General features: G+C 40.3%; 1 protein-coding gene across 14 annotated transcripts; it reads right to left on the bottom strand.

Moving 5' to 3' along the window:
• Window positions 1-1,743: 1,743 nt before the first annotated feature.
• On the bottom strand, window positions 1,744-21,613 carry TERB1 (telomere repeat binding bouquet formation protein 1). 14 transcript variants are annotated; one of them, XR_014551316.1, is made up of 20 exons: window positions 20,725-20,966; window positions 19,152-19,215; window positions 18,609-18,719; window positions 18,385-18,513; window positions 16,924-17,055; window positions 16,163-16,223; window positions 15,956-16,068; window positions 15,722-15,844; window positions 14,582-14,725; window positions 14,053-14,184; window positions 13,228-13,353; window positions 12,651-12,814; window positions 8,064-8,431; window positions 7,532-7,596; window positions 6,500-6,580; window positions 5,658-5,828; window positions 4,717-4,829; window positions 4,148-4,357; window positions 2,273-2,737; window positions 1,744-2,056 (listed from the first exon to the last, which is right to left on the bottom strand). XR_014551316.1 is itself a non-coding variant. In XM_083626456.1 (19 exons), the coding sequence occupies exons 1-19, from the start codon at window positions 20,755-20,757 to the stop codon at window positions 2,030-2,032; spliced, it is 2,367 nt and encodes a 788-aa protein (XP_083482582.1). In that variant the 5' UTR covers window positions 20,758-20,966; the 3' UTR covers window positions 1,744-2,029. The 14 variants fall into 14 exon arrangements, 12 of the variants coding, with proteins under 12 accessions (XP_083482582.1, XP_083482583.1, XP_083482580.1 ...); XR_014551317.1 differs by having other exon boundaries at window positions 4,717-4,826; XM_083626456.1 differs by lacking the exon at window positions 2,273-2,737.
• Window positions 21,614-25,183: the final 3,570 nt, after the last annotated feature.

The following is a 25,183-nucleotide window of genomic DNA, read 5'->3' as shown; positions in this document are numbered from 1 at the left end:
TGAGGACTCAGACCCATAAATGGCAGCTTCTGGCCTGGCAGAGTTCCAAATCTTGGATCATAAAGCCAAAGCCCACCACAGGTGGCAGGTCACCACCAGCAGGGCAACCCAGGGGTTTTTGCGTAACTCCCTACAGGTCACCCTGCAAGGCTAACTGTAGATAAAGAGGTGACCACTAAATGAGAATTAAGGATTGCTCACCAGGGTTAGAGGCTGGCCTCTGGATGAATGCCACATGAAACTGGCCTTACTGACCCTGTGTAAGAATCGGGTTGAGCTGTATACTTACTACAGGGAAAGGGACCAAGTTCTAATATTGTGGCAATTCTTATATTATTAGAGATTATCATCTTGCATTACTACTTCACTTTATTATAATTGCACCTGAACCTTTGGAAACCTAGACTGGGCACTCAGCTACATTGGCAAAGAAAAAATGCTTTATATGCACTGTTTAAGCATTTTAACACTGTGACATCAGATGGCGTTGTGGAATTCCATTTTTGCTAACCCGGTTTCTCATACATAGTTTGCAGCATGTTTGACTGAAACGCTTATTTGATGTGTCTAGATTCAGCCTTGAAATGAACTTCTTTTTCTTGTTCATTTCGTAGCAAAATATTTCTCAGAATGGGTGCGGACTTAAATTTGAGAGAATGGGGAGATACTGGTTGTAGAATATATGAGTAAAATCAGAGGAGAGATAGGAAATGGGGGGGTGCCTATGGTTATACTCAGGGGGACAGGGCACTGGAGGTTGGACATAGCAGATAAGGAAAAGATGGGATAGATAGGTGACAGATCTATCTTCTGATTCTTCTCCCAGCCTATAGGATCTATGGTGCTCTATCAACCATCTGTTTAGAGATTTTTTAAATATCAAGCAGTAAAATCAATACTTTTAAATAAATAAACCATTCAGCCTGATCAAGTCTGCAACCACCCACAATTTAATCTTGGATGAAGGAACTGACCTAGTATGTATTACAGAAACCTGGGTGGACAAGTTGGGGGTGCGATTGCTCTTACCCAGTTCTGTTCACCTGAGTATTTGGTGCAGAACCAGCATAGGCTGATGGGGTGGGGGTTGCCATGATCCACACAGATTCCATCTCCTTCACCAGGAGGGCCCATGTGTTTGGATAACAGATTTAAAGATACTGGATCAGAAACACAAAACTGGGATGCTACTGTTATATTATGCACCCCGCTGCCCAAAATTATCCCTGCCCAAGCTAACAAAGTTGATTTCTGGGGTGGTACAGGAGAACCCCAGCACTGTTGTTTTGGGGTATTTAAACATTCAAATGGGGACCACCTTATGTAGAGCTGTTTGGGACTTCATGGCCACAACCATGGGGTTGTCCCCATACATCACTGTCCCAATGTAAGTGGCAGGACATGTCCTATGCCTAGTCTTTGTGACAGGGCATTTGGGGATGGTGTTAAGAACCCTTCCCTGATATTCAAATGGTCCACACATGAAGACTGAATCCCTGAATGCTCTGGAGGATTTTCTAGCTGATAGATGGTGATTCTGTTGGAACTCAGGTTTCACTATGAAATGGCAGGATGGAAAAGGGTAATAGTAGCAATGGCAGGGAAAGATAAAAAGGGGGAAACCAGTTATACCTTAAATGCTTTTATCCACTGAGAAAGTGAAATGCCCTAATAAGCACAAAATGCATATTTAAAGTATAATGATAAGTTTTAGCAATAAACTTGTTTTTAGCAATAAACTTGTTTTTCATTTGTGTAGCATTTTCATATTTATTTTTAAAGAACATTTATATCCAAAGCAAGTAAAAATACTGTAAGATAGAATAGTTACCAACTTTCTTGATTATACATATTGATAAATTATATTCAAAATAAATTTACTGATTAAGAGGACTTATAGCACACAAAATAATCAAGTACAAAATGGAGTACTCTCTTTAAAATAAAAATACTTATTACATTTTAAACAAACGAAAAAGAACCAACTTGATCCTGTTTCCTTGACAGAATACACGTAACTTATAAGATGTCATATGTTTTTCTCGTTTTTATTTTTCTGTGAGAGAGAAGAGAAAAAAGGAAACTAGACAAGGCAAATGTCAGTGCATTGGCACAGACAAATATTTGTTATCAAGTTGTGATTCATATGGCTATACAGGCTGGACATATCAGGTGAGAGGAAGGTATGTGAGAGAAGAATGTGGCTTTTTTAGAGCTCCAGCTCTGTCAGTACTTTATGTTGTGTTAGCAGTCAGAGTCAACATTTGCTTACCTGACAATTTATGTGACCCTGATAAGGGCGGTTTCTGCCATATGTTAGCTGCATGACCTACTGAGGAGAAAGCCAGAACCAGTTGCACAGAAAAGCAGAGCTGCTGGGCTAGTTTTGGCAAGGGACATCTTCAACTGACAGCGCAGCAGACTTTCTTGTATGGAGAAGAAAATGTAAACTGGGTGCAGAGGAATGGGAAGAGCTCCCAGGCTAGTTCTGGGAAGGAGGCATCCCAGGCTTGGAGCATCCACTTGTCAGGTGGCAATAGTAGTTTTGTGTGGAAATTTTCACGGGATGCCACAGTGCTGCTTTACATCTTGAATAACTTCCATCACCAAAGGAGAAAGGAACACTGGGCATAATTCCATTAAATGGGTGGAGCTAATCCAGGCCCTCTCAACAATTGTCTCATTGCTACAGTACATATCAGGTGTCTCTGACTCCCGGTCAGTAACATTCTCCCTGCTGAAATACAGAAGGTTCCATTGGTATTGGCGTTTCACCAACTCTTGAAGACATACCTGTTTGGACAAACATTTTCCTGCTATCCTGATTTGATTGCTGCTTTAACTGTTTTAGCTATTGTGCTGTTCTGATGGGCTTGCTTAGGTATATATTTTAGTTATGGATGTTTTAATGTAGTTGTTGTGCTAATTATTTTAATTACAGGTCGCTGTATTTTTATAATTGGCTTTATAGTACAGTGGTACCTCTGGATACGAACAGGATCCATTCCAGAGTCCTGTTTGCATCCAGAGCAGAACACAACCCGCATCTGCACGTGCGCGGGTCGCGATTTGCCGCTTCTGCGCATGCGTGTGACATCATTTTGACCATCTGCGCATGCGCGAGTGGCGAAACCCAGAAGTAACACGTTCCGTTACTTCTGGGTCGCCATGGAGCGCAACCTGAAAACGCTCAACCTTAAGCAACTTCAACCCAAGGTATGACTGTATTTTTCTTATTTTGTTGGCTTTTATTCACTTGAAAATGGCTGCTTACCCAGTCACAGGGGTGGGTGGCTGTTGCAGCCTGTTGCGCCAGGCCCCTCCCCCTTGGGAGCAACATCAGGGCTATGCAGCTGGCTGTGGGGGAATTCCCAGGCCAGCCACGGGAGATTGGTGGGCTTTCCCACCATAGGCTATTTGATTCCTAGCCAATCCAGCCAGGCCAGGTGGAGCCAATACGCCCAAACCCAGGACAAATAAATGAAACATTTTATTGAGAACAGCCTTGGTATTTCTTCTTGAAATGAAATGTACTATCTAAATGCTTTTATGGAAATGGTCTCATTGTAATGAGAGCCAGTGTGGTGTAGTGGTTAAGAGCAGCAGACTCATAATCTGGTGAACTGGGTTTGATTCCCTGCTCCTCCACTTGCAGCTGCTGGGTGACCTTGGGCCAGTCACACTTCTTTTAAGTCTCTCAGCCTCACTCACCTCACAGAGTGTTTGTTGTGGGGGAGGAAGGGAAAGGAGAATGTTAGCCGCTTTGAGACTCCTTCGGGTAGTGATAAAGCGGGATATCAAATCCAAACTCTTCTTCTTCATTGGTTATAAACAATAAAATTGATTGAAGTACAATCAATTAATATTATTGCAAAATACTATTGAGTCCCAGCGATGATATTTGAGTTTAATATAACCATACTTTCATAGTTTACACTAACAGAAGTAAATGGCTACTTGGATTCAAGTTCTAGTTTTTACTCAGTGAAAGCCACTCCCATTGTAGGGGCAAGTGTCATTATTTGTGTAGTCCTGCCTCCAACACTAATGGATAACCACCATCCACTGAAGATGGTGGTTCTTTCCTTTCCTCTCATCCTATCCCAAAGGTGTAAAATACTAGCACAAAATTAATCTGAAATATTACCTGTAAGTGGCAGTATTTCTTAGCAAGGTCAACATTTGTCCTTCCCTTCTGAAACGGGTAAGTCCATAAAATTAAATTCCAATGATGGCCCATTTTCTTTACACCATCCAAAAGAAATCTTATTTCTTCTGATGTAAAATTTTTCCTAGTTCTCCGTTTGCTTTTTTCAACAGCTGCTGCAGGTATATCTGGCAGATGAATATCAGTTTCCTGCATCATTAATGAAAACAGTACACATTCAGCAGATGTGCCAGAGCTCAATGGCAATATGCATACAAGGAAATAAAGAAGGTCCTATGTTCAGTCCCAAGACCAACACAAGCATTGTACAGGGATGTATTTCCCCAAAGTGGGGCTACCAGAGCTTTGGTTAAACTGTTTGTTTGTTTATTAACAATAACTTGTGGTTTACGGATATCCTTTCACCAGTTATGAATAATATTTATCAGTGTGCTGAGGCTGGGTCTCAGTTTAGGCAATAACACTTATTACAAATAACACTGTCATATGTATTAGAACATATACACAAATGTAAACATGCAGAACATTTGCCATTGAGGTGTCCATACCCCATCTTCAAATGAGAAAGTATGATCTTCATACAGATCCTGGTCTCTAAGCCTGTGTTTCTGTTGGATTATTTGTTTCTTTGAATATGCATCCTGTTTTGTTTGAAGATCTGCTGTTTGAAACAAAACATTTGCTTATTTAAAATTACTGAAAGTTATGGAAGACAAAGGCCAGAGCTAGATTTCATGAGAGAAATGCAGGGCTCCCCAAATCCTGTGTTTTCCATCATAGCTATGGGGAACTTTTGGCCTTTCATATGTTGCTGATCTATGGCACTGGCTGTGCTTGCTGAGGCTGATGGAAGTTGTAGTTCAGCAACATCTGGAGGGCCAAAGGTTCCACATACCTGCTTTATCATGATGCTAATGCTGGGATAGGCAGCCTTTGTAGGGCAGATTTCGTGGGCAGGCTTAACCCTTTTCCCAGCTGCTGAGTCTCCCCTGCAAAGGTATCCCTGGACATGTTATTTTACTGGCCCTCCCCCCAGGTTTCATAATTAGTAGAAGCCTGGTTGCAACAAAAAAATGAACCAGGGAGGGCTCTGGGAGGAAATTCAGCTAACTTGGGGGATCTGTGATTGAAGTCAGGAGATGACACATCCATTGAATTGAATTGAATTGAATATTGACATATATTTGCATTCTAATTGCTTCTTTTATTTCTTACATTTTATTTTATTGTATTTTGTTGTATTATAATTTAAATTATATGAAATATAATAAAATGCAGTATATAAAAAATTAAAAGGCAATAAATATATACCGGTAATTAAAATTCATACAGCGTATTGCACAGCATATTACAATTGCTGCAACAGGCAGAAAAATCATTAAGTGGTCTGCCAATACCCTCAGCAATTTTCAAGTGGTTGGGGGGGGTTGGAAACCACTGGGCTTGAGCATGCTCCACATGAAATTTTATGAAAAATTATTACTATTACCATTACAGTCTGTAGAAGTATTCTTGCTAGAGATAATAGATCTTTTTATCTTCCTTTTATATTTCAGTTCAGTTTCTAGAGTAACTTTGTGTTGTTCACATAGATATTGACAAGACCGCAAAATCTTGCTAAAATTTCGGCTGTTTAAGGGAATTCCTACTGTTATGCAACCTGAAAGATATAGAATATTACTAAAATAGCATGTGACTCTTTAGAAAAAGCATTTTAAAAAGGATTTCAGGCTGAATTTTTCATATCTGCTTTTAGTAAATTGTGATTTATATATTCTGGTCTTTCCAGGTTTAACATCAGTAAATTTAGCAAGTACTTTTTGGGAATTCATTGGTAAACCCAATATTGAACCAGTAAATTGAATAATAGAATTGTAGACTTGGAAGTGGCCTTGTTATTGCTCAAATATTCAAAATTGTGGAGTAGGATCCTTCTTTGCTTAGATTTCCAAAACAAAATTGCTAATTTTTAAGACACAATACAAAGTGATTGTGTCTTTAAATGTAAAAAAAAAATTCTGCCATTTTAAAGAAAAGAACTACAGTGGTACCTCGGGTTAAGCACTTAATTCGTTCTGGAGGTCCGTTCTTAACCTAAAACTGTTCTTAACCTGAGGTACCACTTTAGCTAATGCGGCCTCCCACTGCCGCCACGCCGCTGCCACGGGATTTCTGTTCTCATCCTGAAGCAAAGTTCTTAACCCGAGGTACTATTTCTGGGTTAGCAGAGTCTGTAACCTGAAGTGTCTGTAACCCGAGGTACCACTGTATCTGTTAGTGTCTAGAAGCCTAATTTAGGCTTCTTACAAAACTGAACAACAACAAAATCACCTGTGCACTGAAACTCCGCTATTTTAGAAGCAGACAGATTACAGTTTATCCTCCTGCTTGTTATTCTTGAACATAATGGATCTATAAAAGAGAAATGTTATTGGATTAATATGAAACATATGGTTAAGAATTCAGATGTTATGTATTTTATGTAGTTATAGACAATAATAACACAAAATTAAGATAAAGATAAAAAAGAAGCTGCTAAACTAAGTTATTTAGCCAGCATACCAGATGCAATTTCTAAGGCATTAATTTGTTCAGTTGACAGTGATGCAGGAGCATGGAGTCCAAGTCCATAGCACCTAACATAGTTTCCAGAACTTTATTACAATGTGTTGGAGGGACACACAAGTACCCCTTTAGGTAAGGTGGGTAGCCAACAAAGAAAAGTCCAACATTATGAGACTTCCGGGTTGGTGCCTCCGGCAATGGCGGAGCTCCTCCGATCGTGAAAAGCCGGGTCTGACCGCCACGGTGAAGGCGGAGACCCATAGAAATCACAGGCAGGAGAAGCCTGTGAACTTGGGATTCGGCTGGCACCCTTTGTGCCTCCCCTACTCGCGGGGAAACCATGTTTTGGGGATCCGGAGCGACGTGGGGTGAGTGGCGCGGTGCTTTGAATCGACCGCTTCTTTCACGGAGTGAAGCCGCATTGCTGCTGCCGGAGAGCGCTGACTTTTTCCTGTGGACAATTGGGATTTCAAACGATTACCCGTGAGTAGAACGAAAAATTGGATCTTGAAACACTAATTTGGCACCGAAGCGGGAAGGTTCTAAACAGGAAGTCCGCCTTCCGCTTTTGTAAATAGATTGAAGCAAAGACGCTACAAAGATGCAGGAGAGGAGAGAAGGGACCAAGTGCACAAGCCCAAGGCTTAGCATGATGTGCAAATGCAGCCACTAAGTATGGTATATGGTAAATATATATGTGTGCTTATTTTTCATCCAAATTAAAAAAAAACTAATTTCTAACAACGATCAACTTAGTAAAATGTCAGAAATTGAACACTTTTGATTAACAGTACCTACCTGTATTTTGTACCAGTTGAGTTCTTCTTTTACCTGCAATATCTGTCTGTTTACACAATAATTCACTAAAAGGATAAGAAAGACATTCTTAAAACTTGACCTAATATATACTTCATTGTGTTGTATCATGCTTCTCGACCCCCACAATTTCCCACATTGCACTACAGTGAATAATGCTAACCAGGGAAAGGGGGGCATGTTTCATATGCACATTGAAGCTTGGGATAATTTCATTTATTGCCTGCATTTATCTAATATAAATCATTTTCTTACACTTCGCTTCAAATAAAAATTCTCAGGGTAGCTTCCACACATGAGGCTATTCAGTAGCCATGAAGAAGTTCAAAAGCTGAAAGTAAAAGGTTTCATTTTGAAAGAGGTCTACAGCTCCCTATATATTCCAGATGGAATTTCAGTCCATTAGAGTTCATGACAAAGTTTAATAATATTAAATGCAGTTTGCTAATTTGATTCACAATCACGATTTTAAAGTATCAATTTAAAGTTGTATGTAGGATTCTAGATACAGTACCTTACTTGTACTTCAGACTTGCTAGATTCACCAACAGTGGTTTTATCTATAATATGTTTATGTTGGTGGGTTATGTTGGGTGTCCTCATTTTATCAGCTGCATGAAGATTAAGTTCATTTCGACTGACTGACGCATCAGTTGGATTCCTATTGGCAGGCTTTAGAAATTCATTCTTTGAATAGTCTTTTACAAATTTAGTAGCAATCGGTTTAGCAGACATGGAATCTAGTAATTGTTGGTTCACTTCTGTATGTGTTATGTCACTTGAATTTGGCTTGCTTGCATTTTCTTTAAGATGCATAGGGGTAGTCTGCAGAATCACTTCTTTGGGAATATCATCAATTAATATTTGTCTTCTCACTTTTTTCTGTGTTTAAAAAAATAGCAATTGAAGGTCATACAAAATACATCCAGGGGTGGGGGAGAGTGGAAAAAATGGCTACTTATATTGAAGGTTCAAGGCAGGAATGATCAACTCAGGAAGTTGACTTGACCTAGTTTCACACCTAGTCGTAAAAGCCAAACTTTGTGGATTAGAATGAAAACATCACTCACACCCCATTACACTCACACCCCATTACTTCTTTCATAATCTTATTTAACATTTCAGGTATGTATTTTTCCTGTGTTGTTTCCCTTTAAGTTGAAGTCAATTTTTATTTGCTGAACTCAGTTCTTGTTTTGACAATTGCATTTTGGTTCCACAATATTAATATTACTGCATATATACTTTGAAGCAAGAAGTATTTGTCAAATTCAGGTGAAATTGTTGTTGTTGTCTTTTCATGCTCAAGTCCCTTCAAAACAAGCAGCTGAAAATACTGCATAAAAACAAGACTGGGGCATAAAAATAATGAAACCTAAGAAATCATCGTCCTAGCGGGACGCGGGTGGCGCTGTGGGTAAAACCTCAGCGCCTAGGGCTTGCCGATCGCATGGTCGGCGGTTCGAATCCCCGTGGCGGGGTGAGCTCCCGTCTTTCGGTCCCAGCTCCTGCCCACCTAGCAGTTCAAAAGCACCCCTAAGTGCAAGTAGATAAATAGGTACCGCTTTATAGCGGGAAGGTAAACGGCGTTTCCGTGTGCTGCGCTGGTGCTGGCTCGCCAGAGCAGCTTCATCATGCTGGCCACATGACCCGGAAGTGTCTCCGGACAGCGCTGGCCCCCGGCCTCTTAAGTGAGATGGGCGCACAACCCTAGAGTCGGACACGACTGGCCTGTACGGGCAGGGGTACCTTTAAGAAATCATCCAACACAAACAAGACTTAGCGTTCCAAAGCATTTCAGAATGTGTAAACAGATAAGGAAGATGTTTCTTCCTGTGATATCCTAACCTTCACCGATCAAATTAAAATATTTTTAAAAATTAATAATTCACTACTGGAAATAACTGGAATTAAATTACTGAGGGAAAGCATGTGATCACAGAAGTTCATGTTGAATCACCATGACTATGTGGCTGAAGATGGGGAAGCAATAATTTTACAGGTGGGTAGGATATTTTATCTGAAGTACTATAAGTAGCTGAAATATGTTTGTTTGCATAACAAAGAATGGTCATGTTTGTGAATTTACACAAGCTAGGAATACTAGAATAGAAACAAACATCTTTAGCTAAAAAGTGAAGCCAAGACAGGATGGAAGCTTGAAAAAGGTGCTATTCCCCACAGAAGGCATACCATAAACTTGTTTTTGCTAGCCCTACCTTCTGGACTGACTGGGAGGAATAACCCAGATGATGATATCCTCCTTCCACCACAGGAAAATGGGGGGGGGGGGGCATTTTTTAAAAAAACTTACCAGACTTAGGCTTCCCTTTTTATAATTCACTCAGACACCATTTTCTTGCATAGAACTATTCCTCTGTTTTCAACATACTGCATCCTGTGGAGTTTGGAACTGACAGGGTTAAAACTCCGTGGTGTCCTTTATCTGGGAGGAGCTTGAAGCAGAGAAGTGAGTCACAGCGTGTGTCTGCTTTCAGACTTGCTTTCGTTTCTGACTGAGACGCAGCTCAGCTCAGAGGCTGTGTGTGTGCTTTTGGAGCACGGGAGAAAATGCAAGAAAGCTCCGATGGAGAAAGACTGATTTATGGCTTGTAAATAAACGCTTCTAGAGATAAGAACCGAACTGTCTCTGGACTTGATTTATCCCTCATCTCACACGGACACAGGACCGCTGCTACTCTGCTCTCCTGCCAGGTCAGCTCCCAAGCAGAGCCACGCAGGGAAGCTTACTGGACGCAGGGATTTTTTACGCAAAGGTTATGGTGGTAGCAGAGGATGGTTGCGATCTCCAAGGGAGAGGCTCCGTATCTCTCCAAAAGGGAGTCCCAGGACCCCTCCAAAGGTCTCTGTCAAGTCTGAGCTAGGGAGTGAATCATCCTCGCCAGCGGAACCAGCTGTTCGCCCTAAACGGCGCAGCAGGTCAGAGGGGGATGTTTCTGACACAGTGGGTGGTAGGGTTGATCCAGGTGATTCAGGCGCAGTTCCAGAATTCACGCTGAGGAGGTCAGCAAGATCAACCAAAGGGAAGCCACCTGAAAGGTATGAAGCCACGAGTGTCTGGGTTGGTGTGGCTAGATGTGAACCTGAATCCTTTGAGGATGTTCAGAAGTTGCCTCGGGAAGAAGCCAGCAAATGGCATGAGGCGATGCAGAAGGAGATGAACTCAATGGAGTCTCTTGGAGTGTTTTCACTCACACAGCTGCCGGCTAACCAGCAAGCTGTGAGTTGCAGATGGGTTTACCGACTGAAACCCACAGAAGCAGGAGAACCACAGTATAAAGCGAGATTAGTGGCCCGTGGATTCACACAGAGGAAGGGTGTCCACTTCACAGAGGTATATTCGCCGACCTCGAGAGTGGAGACTTTAAGAACGCTTTTGGCGATAGCAGCACAGAGAGGTTGGAAGGTGAACCATTTTGATGTAGATGTCGCCTACCTGAACTCAGATCTCCAGGAGGAGTTGTACATGCTTCCTCCTCCAGGGTTCGAAGTCAGTGAGCCAGGCGTCGTGTGGCGGTTGCACAAATCCATCTATGGATTATGCCAATCTGCCAGGAATTGGAATATGTGCCTACATGAAGCCTTAGAAGAGCTAGGTTTTAAGAGATCTCTTGCAGACAGTTGTCTTTACATTAGAGATTCAGGCTTGCAACAGCAAGTGGCTCAGGTGTTTGTTGACGACATCTTGCTCATGGCAAAGACAGGTGAACAGGTAGAGAAGTTTGCTAAGGAGCTTGGAAAGCGGTTCAAGCTAAAGCAGCTTGGAGATGTCAAGTCCTATCTAGGCGTAGAGATCACAAGAGCAAGTTATGGAAGCTTTTTGCTTCGCCAGAAAGGTAAGATTGAACAGTTGCTTGAGAAGTTCAGAATGTCTGATTGTGCAGGTGCCAGATCACCCATGGAGACTGGGTACGTGAAGGAATGTCAGCAAGTAGAGTGCGTGGTGTTCGAAAATACTGCACTCTTTCAGTCAGCTCTGGGTAGTCTGTTGTATCTGTCACAGTGGAGCAGACCAGACATAGCGTTTGCTGTCAATCTGCTCAGTAGAGAGGCTTCAAGTCCTAGTGTGCAGGCCTGGAATGGTATTAAGCGGGTGCTGCGTTACCTGCAAGATACCAAAGACTTTTGCCTCAAGATGTCAGCTGAGGGTGATGTCAAGCTGACCACCTGGGTGGATTCGGATTGGGCTAACCTTGAGGACCGCAAATCAGTGTCAGGCCTAGTGGTGAAGTTTGGGGACTCAGTGATTGGGTGGAGGTCCCGGAAGCAAAGTCTCATAGCGCTTCCATCTACTGAAGCTGAGTTCAGTGTGCTATCAGAGGTTTGCAGAGAACTGGAGTTCTATGTGTGTTTGGTCGAGGAAATCTGTGGAGAGAATTGTCTGCCCGTTGTGGTGCATGAAGACAATCAACCATGCCTCAAATTGGCTGAGACAGGGCAATTCAAGGCGAGGACCAAACATTTGGACATACGGTTCCGGAATGTATGTCAGAGCGTTCATGAGGGGCTAGTTGCTCTGAAATACTGTCCCTCAACCAAGAACCTCGCTGATGGTTTCACAAAACCATTAACCTTCCAGAAGCACGAGGAGTTCTGTGAGGGTCTGTGTATGGGGAAAGCATTGTTGGCTATTGTCCCCAGATGCAGGACAAGAGGGGGTGTGGAGTTTGGAACTGACAGGGTTAAAACTCCGTGGTGTCCTTTATCTGGGAGGAGCCTGAAGCAGAGAAGTGAGTCACAGCGTGTGTCTGCTTTCAGACTTGCTTTCGTTTCTGACTGAGACGCAGCTCAGCTCAGAGGCTGTGTGTGTGCTTTTGGAGCACGGGAGAAAATGCAAGAAAGCTCCGATGGAGAAAGACTGATTTATGGCTTGTAAATAAACGCTTCTAGAGATAAGAACCGAACTGTCTCTGGACTTGATTTATCCCTCATCTCACACGGACACAGGACCGCTGCTACTCTGCTCTCCTGCCAGGTCAGCTCCCAAGCAGAGCCACGCAGGGAAGCTTACTGGACGCAGGGATTTTTTACGCAAACATCCATTCTTATTTTTTTAAAAAAAACCCAAAAAACAAAGAACCACCTGTTGGTCATTTTCAAGTCCTTCGATTCTACGCAAAATTTCTTTGGCTTTGTCCCAGTAGTCTTCAAGGATCATCTCTCTGTTCTGCCAATCAACCTTCAACTGTTCTGCATCATCCAGTTTTAATGAATGTTTTCCTAACTTCAGTGACAACTTCTCAGCTTTAGGAAAAGTTAGAATAAGGCAAGGTAAGCTGGCTTTATAAAAACAGAATTATATTTCATTCTACATGCCAAAGTCTTAAAATATTGGCTCCCAATGAGAGTGACTTATTTAAGATGTGTTTTATTTTGCCTTTTACATCTCTCTGCAGTATCTAAAGGACCTTATACAAATACAGCCCCAGACATACTTCCTTCATTAATATTTCTGCTTCATCAAGGGAAGATGGAAGCATGAAGAGATCAAATTAACAAGTAGAAGAAAGTGGGAAGGGAAGCATAGAACAGAAGTTGATGATCTCTAACCTGGGTGAAATAGGAAATTTTGCAGACAAAGCTAATGGGCAAGAAGATATTCACAGATCTGCCCTATAAGTTTTTTAAAATAGTAATGAAAATAATGATAATCTTACTGATCTGTTTGCAATTTTGCAGCACAAAGGTGGCAGCCTTATTTAGTTCTTCATCCTGCGATTCAGTTAGTGCCTGAATCATAAGTGGAAGGCCATTGTTCTTGACCAGAGCAAATTGATTTTCCTCTAAAAAAAAATAATACCGTTAGTTTCTTGGAACATATTTGTCCAAACTGTACAGTTGTAACAGTACCTCTTATTATATTTAGAAGAATAAGCAATAAAATTACAATGGGATACAGTTATATTGAATTTTCAGCCCAACTTCAATTAGTCATATCTAGTTTATTTGCATATGCTCAGTAACATGCTGTAGTGTGACTTCATTTACATGAATCTGTCCTATTAGTTTTAATGGAAATATTGCATAGTGCCTTTTTAAGACTTCAGTGTTAAAGCAGAAATTTATACTTAGCTACCACTAATAACTCTAACTTGGCTTTGACAGTTGATTATCAGGATTTTGTAGAAGTTCCTAGATCCTGCACTAGAAATAACCACTAATGAAAAAGGTGCCTAATCATAATCCTATTTATAGTACAAAGCTAACCATGTTTACTTAAAAGTAAGTTTCACTGAGTTCAATGGGGCTTAGTCCCAGGTAAGTGGATATAAGATTACAGCCCAAATGTAGTAAGTTTCAAAGTGATGAGGGATAAAGCAGCTTGTTAAAACCAACCATGCATTACTCTAGTAACATCAGGTTTGGTATCTTCATAGGTTATTATTAAGCACAGTAATTGTGCACTGGAATTCTAATACAAACTGCATTTGAATGCAACATCTAACATGTTCAATTTAAGAAAGAAAGAACCAGTATCCTACCGCAGCCATCTGTACAGTGTCCAAGGGTAAGTATAATACTATTTTTTTCTCCCGGATCCAGATGTTTGTAAGAAAGCAGTGTTAGGAGATTTGGCACAATATTATACCTTGGCAGGTTAATTCCAACAGCAGCTATTGGTACAAAATAAATTTAAAAGGAAAAAACACCCATTAAACTCAACACGCAGTAAAGAAACATACTTTTATAGAACGCCTGTTCCATCCTTTCTTCCAGTTATCTCGAGCTTTCATCCAATACCAGGTACAACACTTAACTACAAGATTTGTGAGGACTGGGAATTAGAAGAATTTGCAACTCCCTTCCCCTCCTTGCAGGATCCTTAACTTATTTTGATGATATTTAATGTTTGTCATGTTAATAAATAAAGTCAGAAGCCAAGGCAGATCCTGGTAATATAAGTAATGAATGATCTGAGAGTACCTAATCCTATAGGGAGGCATGGACCTAACAAGCTTCATTTTCTGTTAAGATATTTATATAGAAAGATATTTCAATCTGTTCACTCACAGTTATCAGCAATACAGGCATCAATCGTTTTTGTCACCACTACGGCAAGTTTCGTGCTTGCAAGTGAATTGTGTCTCAATTTCACAAGAAGCTCATCCAAAACAGCTAATCCACCAACAGAAACAAAAAATTGCTGCATTCTTGCTTGAAGAAACAAAAACAAACCATAAAAATCACCAGTCATGCTTCTATCATAGTTTGCTTTAAGCTAAAGTTTTCCAGGCTTTCTGTCTAATGCAGAAGGTCTCCAGTTCAATCCCAAGCATCTCCAGGTAGGGCTGGGAAGGACCCCGTCTGAAATCCTGGAGACACTCCAATGCAATGTAGATGATACTGAGCTAGACAGATCAGTGCTCTGACTCAATGTAAGAAAACTTTTGTAAATTAATTTTAAGAGAAATTATTCACAAAAATTACTTTAGCTTGATCTCAATTCGTCCCTTCCTCAAATTGTTTCCTGCAGCAGCTCTTCCATCTGGTCATTACAAACCCTCAAGCATTTCTCAGATGAAAATAGGGACGTCGTATTCCATAACAATAATTTTACTATTTACACCCCACCCATCTGACTGGGTTGCCCTAGCCACTCTGGGTGGTTTCCAACATATATAAAAACATAATAAAACATTAAACATTTAAAAACTTCCCTATACAGGGTTGCCTTCAGTAAATCCAGCATTGTCTTTGGAAAATAGGAACACTTGGAAGGTCTGTTATTATATAACACTATGAAAGAGCTGGTACCTGAATGTACTGTTTTTCCTCTGAGTTCTCTGTTTCGTATCAAGACTGAAAGCCATTATTTTAAACTCTAAACTGCCCTGAATGCTTTGGTAGAAAGGCAACATATATATATTTACTATTTTAACAAATGAATATATAGTGATTTATAGAAAATGCAATACAAGCTGGAGAGGATGTGTCAACTCACTGTGCCGTGGAAAAGCCCTGCCCTCCTCTCTTTAAAGCAATACCTGGTTCCACTTTAAGTTCTAGAATTTGAAGATGATAACATCACCAAAGTAGTTGCCCTATTTCTGTACAGAAGATGCATGAAATTAAGCACTAGAAATGGCAAAAGAAATCCCAGCAGGCTTTTCACTGAAAAATAATGTGCTGGTACAATGGTTAGATACTTACAATTATTTGCAACTGTGAGCCCAATGAATGAACATACTGGGCGAACTATCTCAGGCTTTATACTACTTTGCAGCCAGTCTTTTGCATGAGGAAAAACCAAACTGCAAAATTTCTGATTCTCCTCTGTTGGTGACAAAACAATGGCACACTTAGATCTGCACTGAAAAATACTTGTATTTTTCCTCACTGTCATCAAACAAATAATGAAAGGAAATGTTTAACAAAAAAAATTACCATTCTGGGGGTTATTTACACTTGCACAGAGAGCACTGCAAGTTGAAGACCATAGATGATATTTGTTAATTTTTTGATCCAAAAGTTTCACATCACATACTGAAAGACTTGTTCTGTTAGGAAATTTAAAAAAAACATAACAAATAGCAATTAAAGCTTGGGGGAGGAATTTTTAGTTTAGTACAACATTCTTGCTTTATTACTTACCTGAATAATTGAAGCAGAGCATTAAGGCAACCAGACTCTCTCGCACACATCTGCCCACGCTCTATAAAATGACCACATTTTGGCATGTAAAGATTTAAAATAAAATATATGAAGTATTTCAAATATCAAGCAATCAATAATTCAGTGAAATCTTAGAATTGTTTCACACATGTGGTATGAAACATGCTTGTCACTGAGGGCCTCTTTAGACACTTTTTATTGTGCACTTGTGACAATTTGTGCTCATGATGCTAGCAGGGTGGTCATAAGTGATCTTACTTTGTGAGGGGTAAACTACAGTACCCAGAATTCTTTATGGGAAAAGGTATAGTGTGTACACAGCATGGTAGCCTTGGGGAAGCATCTCAGAAAAAACTAAAGCAGAATAAGTCAACCAGTAATGCACTTTATTGTGTCAAGGATATGTTGCTGAATACACCCACAATCAATCACATGTCTGCAGGAGTCCTGAGTATACACCCTGCAGGGAATAGCAGCTAAACTTAAAATGTAATATATGAAATATATAGACCATAGTGATTTATGCACTGCTGAAGCTGAGCATATCCTTAGAAAATATAGTAGTTAAACTTGCTTAAGTACCTGTGAATAGCAATAGGATTTATAAGCACATATCTGTGAATGTAAGTCTAATTGACCCAATTGCAGCTAATATTCATCTGGAGGCTACTCATCATAATTTATATTGTGTTTGTTTGTGTGTAACTGCAATTTCCTTACATGCAGCGGGGGGTACTTACTGTTATTTGAAACCAGTGCTATTAAGAAATAAACAGACATTCTTTTCAAATTCACACTGGAATCATTATTAGTTAGGTGTCTGTGAAGGTCTTCAAATGATCCAGAAGTACATAACGTCTGTTGGCAGAATACTGAAACAAAATAGATATTCCTCTGAGAAATTTATGTGTTATATTACATTAAATTTAATAAAGCAAACAGAATCAAACTTTCTTATAAATTCTACAATAATTGTAGGTATCTGTATCAGTCTGTTTGGGGGAGGGATTCAAATAATAGTAGCCCTTGGAGATTAAAAAATCTCAGTGTTGCCATTTTAATGACAGAGTTGTGTCCATTTCTTCTTTTGTATAGATACTGACCTATTTCTACTGACTGCCAAAATATTTTTTGGCTACAAGGTGGGTGAAGCTCAGAGCAGGGGACACTAAAGGAACATACGTAACAGTGGGGGCGAGACATTTATACACAACTTTGTCCCAGTGCTGTTCAAAATCTAAATGAACCCACTGGAAGTGGTTGTTTGTAGTACACTGATGACACCTATCTCCATTTCTCTATATTATCTGAATGTACAAGCCTTTAACTGATGTTTGGATGTGGTGGTGTGATAATGAAGACTGAATCCTGATAAGATGGAGACTCTATGGACAGAGGTGTCCTGCCTGGTGGGGCAGAGCCTCAGTGCTAGCTTCCTGCCAAGAGTGCTGCCACTGCTTACCAAGAGGGGAAGGGGCAAGGCGGCAGGGAGGTCAAAATAATGCAGGCACACTGGCAGAACCAATCCCAAACTTCCACTCATGAACGTAAGAAAATAAGCAGAGCCTGCTGTGCCAGGCCAATTACCCACCTAGTCCAGCATCTTGTTTTCATAGTGGCCAACCAGATGTCTGAGGAAAACCAGCAAGCAAGACCCGAGCACAGGAGCATTTTGCCTTCCTGTGGGTTTCCCACAACTGGTATTTAGAAGCATTATTGCCATAGCCTTGTCTGCTGTTTGAAGTTTTGTTTCTCAAACCAACTTCCTGCTGATTAGACTCCTTAATATGTTCCTAATTTATCCCTAGCCAGGATGTGAATATTTTAGCATAAGAGTGTTTTTTTACCAGTTTTGGCTGGTGCACCTGTTCCTGAATAAGCACAGCTTGACCACAGGAAGCTATATATTCGTAACCTCAGTATTGGATTACTGCAATGTGCTCTATGTGGGGCTGCCCTTAAGATTGCTTCAGAAGCTGCAGGTAGTTCAGAATTCCATGGGTAGGTTGAAAGGGGAGCATGTAATGCACCTATTGAAGAAGCTGCACTTACTGCCATTTTGCTAGAGTCAAATTTAAGCTTTTGTTGTTAGTATATATACTTGAAAACTAGTCTTTTGCAGAAATGAAGCAAAACATGAAAACTTAGTATCTTCAAATGTGATAATATAATTATATGAAAAGAATACAATTGTGCATTACCATTATTCTCAGCTAAACCTCCTAATGTAAATAAGGCAGCTTCCTTTACCATGCTGTGCACACTTGACTTTGCAAGGTTATATACAAACATCAAACCACCTATTTCTCGAAAATAATCACTTGCATCACCTAGAAAAGACAGAAACAATGGGGAAAGTGTCAACATTTAAAGGAATATATTTTAATAAAACATGGAGCAATGCAACTAGAACTCAGCATCTTACTGTTTTGTTGACAGGCCGAATAAATAGTAACCAATGCCTCTTTCTGAGTAGTAGGATGATCCATTTGATATTTTAGACATTCAAGTAGTAAATTCAGATCAGTTTTCATCTCTATAAGGATAAAGCAAATAGTTTTTCAAATTATTTTACATATTTTATTTTCATACACAATTAAAACTGCTGATTAATTAACAGCCAGAATCCCATTACCCTTGGCAATCCCAACAGAGCTGGCTCAGAGTCCAGTAGATTCTGTGCTAGCCCAGCCCAGCCCCCTTTCCCAGCCCCAAAAACTACATTTTGGGAGTTTCCACTGGCTACCACCAGTTAGGTGAGCACACTGAGCACTCCTCATTTATGGGGTTTCTCAGTGACATATGTCAGTGGAGTCAGGCAGTGCTAGGCAGAAGGACATTTTCAACATTGTAGATCAGGTGCTTGGATCTCTGCAAAAGACTATTATCTTTTTCCTACTTCCATTTGAAGATTAGCCTGAAAGACTACTAAAATAATGAAAAGTAACATGGATATAAAATAATTTACCACATGGTATTTTCTGATCTTTTCCATTTTCCATCTTGACTGTATTATTTTCCTTAGCCTTTAACTGCAAAATAGAGGAGGGGCTGTTGTTCACTGTCTCTGTTATCAAAACACAATTTTGGATTTTTAAAAAGAAAATTAAGGAAAGTATATTCAGTTTAATAAAATCTAACATTTGTATTAATGTTGATTACCACTTCTACAGGAGCACAACATACTCAAGATCACCTAACATGCATGCATAATATAGGAAGAGATGCAAAGTAAATAATTTTTATTCACCCTTCATGGATGGTGTGGCACATCTAGTTTATCAGTGTTTAGAACCAAACTGAGGAATGACTCTAAATTAATTAGCACATACTGCAAATAGATCATTTAATTTTATTAAAATTATATCCCACCGTTCTGTCCATATGAACCTAGAGTGGCATTAAATCTACTAATCTAGAAACTAATTTGAGATTATTAGCGTCTTTAGTGAGTGTTTTGAGAGAAACAAATAGTTTCTAAAAGTTTCTGTTAAACTTCTGGAACTAGTGTCTTTGCCCAACCCACTGGCAAGTAAAGTTGTAATTATTTCGAAGACCATGAAGAACAAGAGCTGGCAAAAACACACTTTAATCTCCTGAGTTTGTACAGCATATTGCCAGCACAATATTAAATATAAATAAAGTCTGCAACATATTTTACAGAGACAGTAACCATTTTGTTGCGTGGGGGGAGTGTCCATCAGTCACCAATTAAAAGAACAGAGGGTCTGTTTTTATTATGGTATAAGTGTTTGTAGAGCAGAGGTTACTTCCATATTATTGAGGTTTAAATAATAATAACTTTTACAATAAAGAAATAATCAAACTTTTTTTTGGTACTCTATTTAGTCTAACTGGATTCATGTACCATCTTGAGAACGTTATCAAGTCAAGCTCTTGTGTTCCTGAACTTAATGACTTTAAGATCTATAACTGATTGGCCTGGAAGTTGATTTACTGATTCTTCACTCATGTATCTGAGAGAAGCCTGTCGTCTCTCAGCCTGACCTGCTTCAGAGGCTTGTTCTGAAGCGAGGCAACCCATATACACATTGCCTTGTGGGTGGTGGGTAGGCTCAAGACAAATAAGTGAATATTCTTGCATTGCAGGGGGTTGGACTAGATGACCGTTGGGGGTCCCTTCCAACCCTACAATTCTCTGAAACACAAAAATAATAAAAACATGTTCGGAAGGGTAGCTATGAAAAGTCCTCTGCAGCAAAAAAAACCCAGCCATGTCTTCTGGCACTTTAAGGACTAACAGATTTATCATGATTCACATAATAATGCTGTATGGAATAACGTGGAATTGTAAGTCTATCTTTTATATTTATTCGTGGTGCTTTTAAATGCGAGGCAATAAATAAACGAATACTTAGCAGGGAAGGAACAGGAAAATGCCAGCGACTTTCTCCCTTTTCCCCTTTCTGACAGGAACCTGCCCATGGGCGTAACCAGGATTTATCTGGGATGGGGGGGGGGGGAGAACCGAGTTATCTGCCACGCAATTAGTCAGTTGCCAAGTATTTCTATTTATTTACTTGATTTAGGGGTCCCCCTAAATCTACGCCCATGAACCTGCCGTTCCGCTCAAAAGGCGTCCCAGATTGAGGGGGGAAGACGTGCCCCGACTGACACGTCTTTATCGTAGCACTGGCGGCGCCCCTCTAAGCAGAAGAGGCTTCTCCTTTTCGCAGCCAAGGCGACGACACTCCGCTCAGTAAAAGGAGATACTCGCTATCTGGGAAGCCTCGCAAACGCCGCTCCCCGCCCCCCCCCGGTCCCGCGAGTGGCTAAACCTGAAAACTCACCGGCCGAGTTTTTCCCGCCTAAATGAAACTCAGCTTGTGAGGAGAGGCGGTGGGCGAGCGAAGGAGCCGAGCGAGCGCCGCCTCATTTATTACCCCTTCCCCCGGCATGGTTTGCCTCAGCTGCGGCGCCGAGCCTCGGCTTCATTGCTTCTTTTGGAGCTGAGCGCTCCCACCTGGGCCAAGCGGGTTCAGCTGGTGGGCCGCCTCCGATTAGGGAAATAAAACACTTGTCATAACCAAATCATGAGCTGGATATTAAACTGAGGCTGCAATCCGAAACATGCTTTACTGGAGAGAAAAAAACCCGTGCAAACCTTAAGGCTTCAAAAGTCCGATAAGGTGTACTTTGCGTGTAGGATGGAAAGACCTATCATATAAAATATACTACTGTTTTTCCTTTCAGAAATCTTAAAAGGTGTAGAACACCCTCCACCCCAAAACGCACTTTATCTCTATTCCTTCTTCAGTATTACTTTTCTGGTGGCAACCTCATCTCTTGAGACTTGAGGGATCAGAGGCTCCAGGCATCCCGAAACTCAGCCCTCCAGTTGTTTTGGGACTACAACTCCCATCATCCCTAGCTAACAGGACCAGTGGTCAGGGATGATGGGAATTGTAGTTCCCAAACAGCTGGAGGGCCGAGTTTGGGGATGCCTGGGTCAGGCTCTGCAAGAGACTCTTCTGCAGTCAGCACTCTCAACTAATTATTATTTTTTTTAATTGGGAGATTGGGAATGCTCTGAGAAGTAAATGGGTACAAATCAAAATCACGTTAGTACAAAATATCATGTGTACTACACACACTAACAGATACCAAAAAAGTCAGAAGTGAAACATTAGAACCTCCTTGAGCCCACAGGAGAGAGCTAGTTTTTCTTCTTAGTAAACCTGCTACACCTCTAATCACACCCCTACCATTGTCATGAAGTAGGTCACATTTCAGAAGGGCCAGCATAGAATTAGCTCAATTCAATTTTTATCCTACATTTAGTCCCAAAAACTCAAGAGTAATGGTTTCCCTTCTCTCCCCACACCTCAGTCTTACTCCATATTTAATGTCTTGGGTAAGGTTACCAGATTTTTTTCAGTGAATCTGGGGACACTTTTCAATTTCCTACTAGATAGATTTTGTCAGGGGACTGATTTGTAAATCCGGGGACTGTCCCCAGGAAAAGGGGACGTCTGGTAACCTTAGTCTTGGGGGATAAAAGTCCTAGGGTAGTTATCTTTTTTTTTAAAAAAAAGTAATATTTATTGAAATTTTAAGGTTACAAAAAGAAAAAACACCAAATTAAACAAAAACAACACATCACAATAAAAAACAGAAAAATAAGAACAATTAAAAAAAACAAATCGAACCTGACCTCCTCACACTTCCCTTTTTTGTATTCTAAGTCAATTATCCATTTCAGCAAATCCTTTCCCTCTCTTCAAATTTTTGTCCTGAAAATTTATCTTGATATTAATACAAGTTTACTTTCCCTCCTTTCACCAATTAACAGTCTATTTTTCTTAAATCTTTGTTACATTTTTGCTAAAATCACATAAATTCATTCCAACATCATTCTAACATTCATTAATCTTACAATACTTCTGTAAAAAGTCTTTAAATTTCTTCCAATCTTCCTCCACCGACTCTTCTCCCTGGTCTCAGATTCTGCCCGTCATTTCCGCCAGTTCCATATAGTCTATCACCTTCATCTGCCATTCTTCCAGGGTGGGTAGATCTTGTGTCTTCCAATGCTTTGCAATAAGTATTCTTGCTGCTGTTGTAGCATACATAAAGAAAGTTCTGTCCTTCTTTGGCACCAATTGGCCAACCATGCCCAGGAGAAAGGCCTCTGGTTTCTTCAGAAAGGTATATTTAAATACCTTTTTCATTTCGTTATAGATCATCTCCCAGAAAGCCTTAATCCTTGGGCATGTCCACCAAAGGTGAAAGAATGTACCTTCAGTCTCTTTACATTTCCAACATTTATTATCGGGCAAGTGATATATTTTCGCAAGCTTGACTGGTGTCATGTACCACCTGTATATCATTTTCATTATATTCTCTCTTAAGGCATTACATGCCGTGAACTTCATACCTGTGGTCCAGTCAGCCATCATAATGTTGTGTCCAACATCTTGTGCCCGTTTAATCATAGCAGATTTCACCGTTTCATCCTGAGTATTCCATTTCAACAGCAAGTTATACATTCTTGACAAATTCTTAGTTTTGGAGACTAACAGTTCTGTTTCCAATTTTGATTTTTCCACCTGGAAGCCAATTTTTTAATCCAAATTATATGCCTCCATTATCTGATAATAGTGAAGCCAATCTCGCACTCTATTTTTTAATTTTTCAAAACTCTGCAGTTTTAATCTGTCTCCCTCTTGTTCCAAAATTTCCCAATATTTCGGCCATTTAGCCTCCATATTGAGCTTTTTCTGAGCCTTCGCTTCCATTGGTGACAGCCACCGTGGGGTTTTATTCTCAAGCAAATCCTTATATCTTATCCAAACATTAAACAGTGCTTTTCTGACAATATGGTTTTTAAACGCTTTATGTGCTTTGACCTTATCATACCACAAATATGCATGCCACCCAAAGACATTATTAAAGCCTTCTAAGTCCAACACATCAGTGTTCTCAAGAAGCATCCATTCTCTCAGCCAGCAAAAAGCGGCTGATTCATAATAAAGTTTTAAGTCTGGCAGGGCAAATCCACCTCTTTCCTTAGCGTCAGTTAATATCTTAAATTTTATTCGAGGTTTCTTGCCCTGCCAGACAAATCTAGAAATATCTCTCTGCCACTTCTTGAAACACTCCATTTTATCTAATATTTGCAGTGTTTGAAACAAAAACAACATCCTTGGCAATACATTCATCTTTATCGCAGCAATTTGGCCTAGCAATGATAGCTTCAGGTTTGACCATATTTCTAAATCCTTTTTCACTTCCATCCAACATTTTTCATAGTTATCCTTAGTCCTAGGGTAGTTCTCATCCTGCCTCTGCACTCTCACTGGAAATGCCCCTGAAGCTTAACTTCAGTGCTGAGGTTTAGGATCAAGGAATCAGAATGTAAATTGTTCATTTTACTTGCTAGCCTGTGCCATTATTTTTTTTTTTTAATTGTGCTCCCTTCCCATCAGTAACATTTACCATAAGTTTCATGCCCTACTATTGAGCTTCAAGAGGCATGGAGTGGTGCAGTTTTAGAATGCAGACACAGCTCTGGATCTAAGCCAGCAAAATCAGCACCTGCTTTCCAGTATTTTAAAACCACCAAGTCACCCCACAGATTTTTTCAGGAAGGGGGTCACTTTAGAGGTGTTTTTTAGATATGGGAATTATTTCACCTCATATCAGACTTCCAGGTCTACTAGTTGGTGAGGAAGTAATTAACGTGCCATCCAGGCGTATTGGTTTGTCCATGAAAAGGTGTACAAGTAATGCATGCACATGCACAAAGGTGCCTAATTCACATGAACAAAGATTACACATGAAAATGCCTCGACTGAAAAGCAGGGTGAGGCAATCCACAAGCTTTGATCTTTATTGGGTTGCTTTCACACATTTATTTTAAACACCAAGTGATAAAAATCTGTATGTGAACACAAAGGAGCCACCTCTGCAACAGTGATAAGTTCAATTCACACAAAGCACTGGAACTGCAAGCAGATGGTAAATATTAAAATCTCATAAAAACCTGCTCACCAAATAAAACATTTCATTTTACCTACTTAGTATGCTTTTTGCTTTAACAGAGCCAATACTATTAGCTATAGTTGACATGTCCAGCATGCCACAGCACCAAATCACTGTTTGGCTTACATGCATGAGCCCCTTCCTAGAATGCTGTTTCAAAATTGACATTAAACCCATGGAAGGGATTATCCCAAATCATATACTGTATTTCCTTGTTTTTGCCTGCCTGTAAATTGGGTAGTGAATAATATGTACTCTTACATCACACTAGATCAGGCTTCCTCAACCTCGGCCCTCCAGATGTTTTTGGCCTACAACTCCCATGATCCCTAGCTAGAAGGACCAGTGGTCAGGGATGCTGGGAATTGTAGTCTCAAAACATCTGGAGGGCCAAGGTTGAGGAAGCCTGCACTAGAACTAAAATCCATGTCGATTTGTAATTCTTTTAAACTTGCCTTTGATCCCATGGAGCCTCAGGGCAGTTTAGAACAATCT

The sequence above is a fragment of the Podarcis filfolensis genome (genome assembly GCF_964270895.1).
Source record: "Podarcis filfolensis genome assembly, chromosome: 8".
NCBI classification, from domain to species: domain Eukaryota; kingdom Metazoa; phylum Chordata; class Lepidosauria; order Squamata; family Lacertidae; genus Podarcis; species Podarcis filfolensis.
Note: the sequence above shows the minus strand (reverse complement) of the source record. Positions and strands in the feature narration are given on the sequence as shown.

Bases quoted from the DNA above. Each gene is read 5' to 3' on its own strand.
- TERB1 (XM_083626450.1), bottom strand. From the start codon at position 20,757: ATGGGCGTAGATTTAGGGGGACCCCTAAATCAA. The intron at 16,069-16,162 runs GTAAGTAATAAA...ATTTCCTAACAG, and splicing joins GCTCTGCTTCAATTATTCAG to AACAAGTCTTTCAGTATGTG. The intron at 13,354-14,052 runs GTAGGATACTGG...ATTTTTTTTTAG, and splicing joins ACACTGTACAGATGGCTGCG to AGGAAAATCAATTTGCTCTG.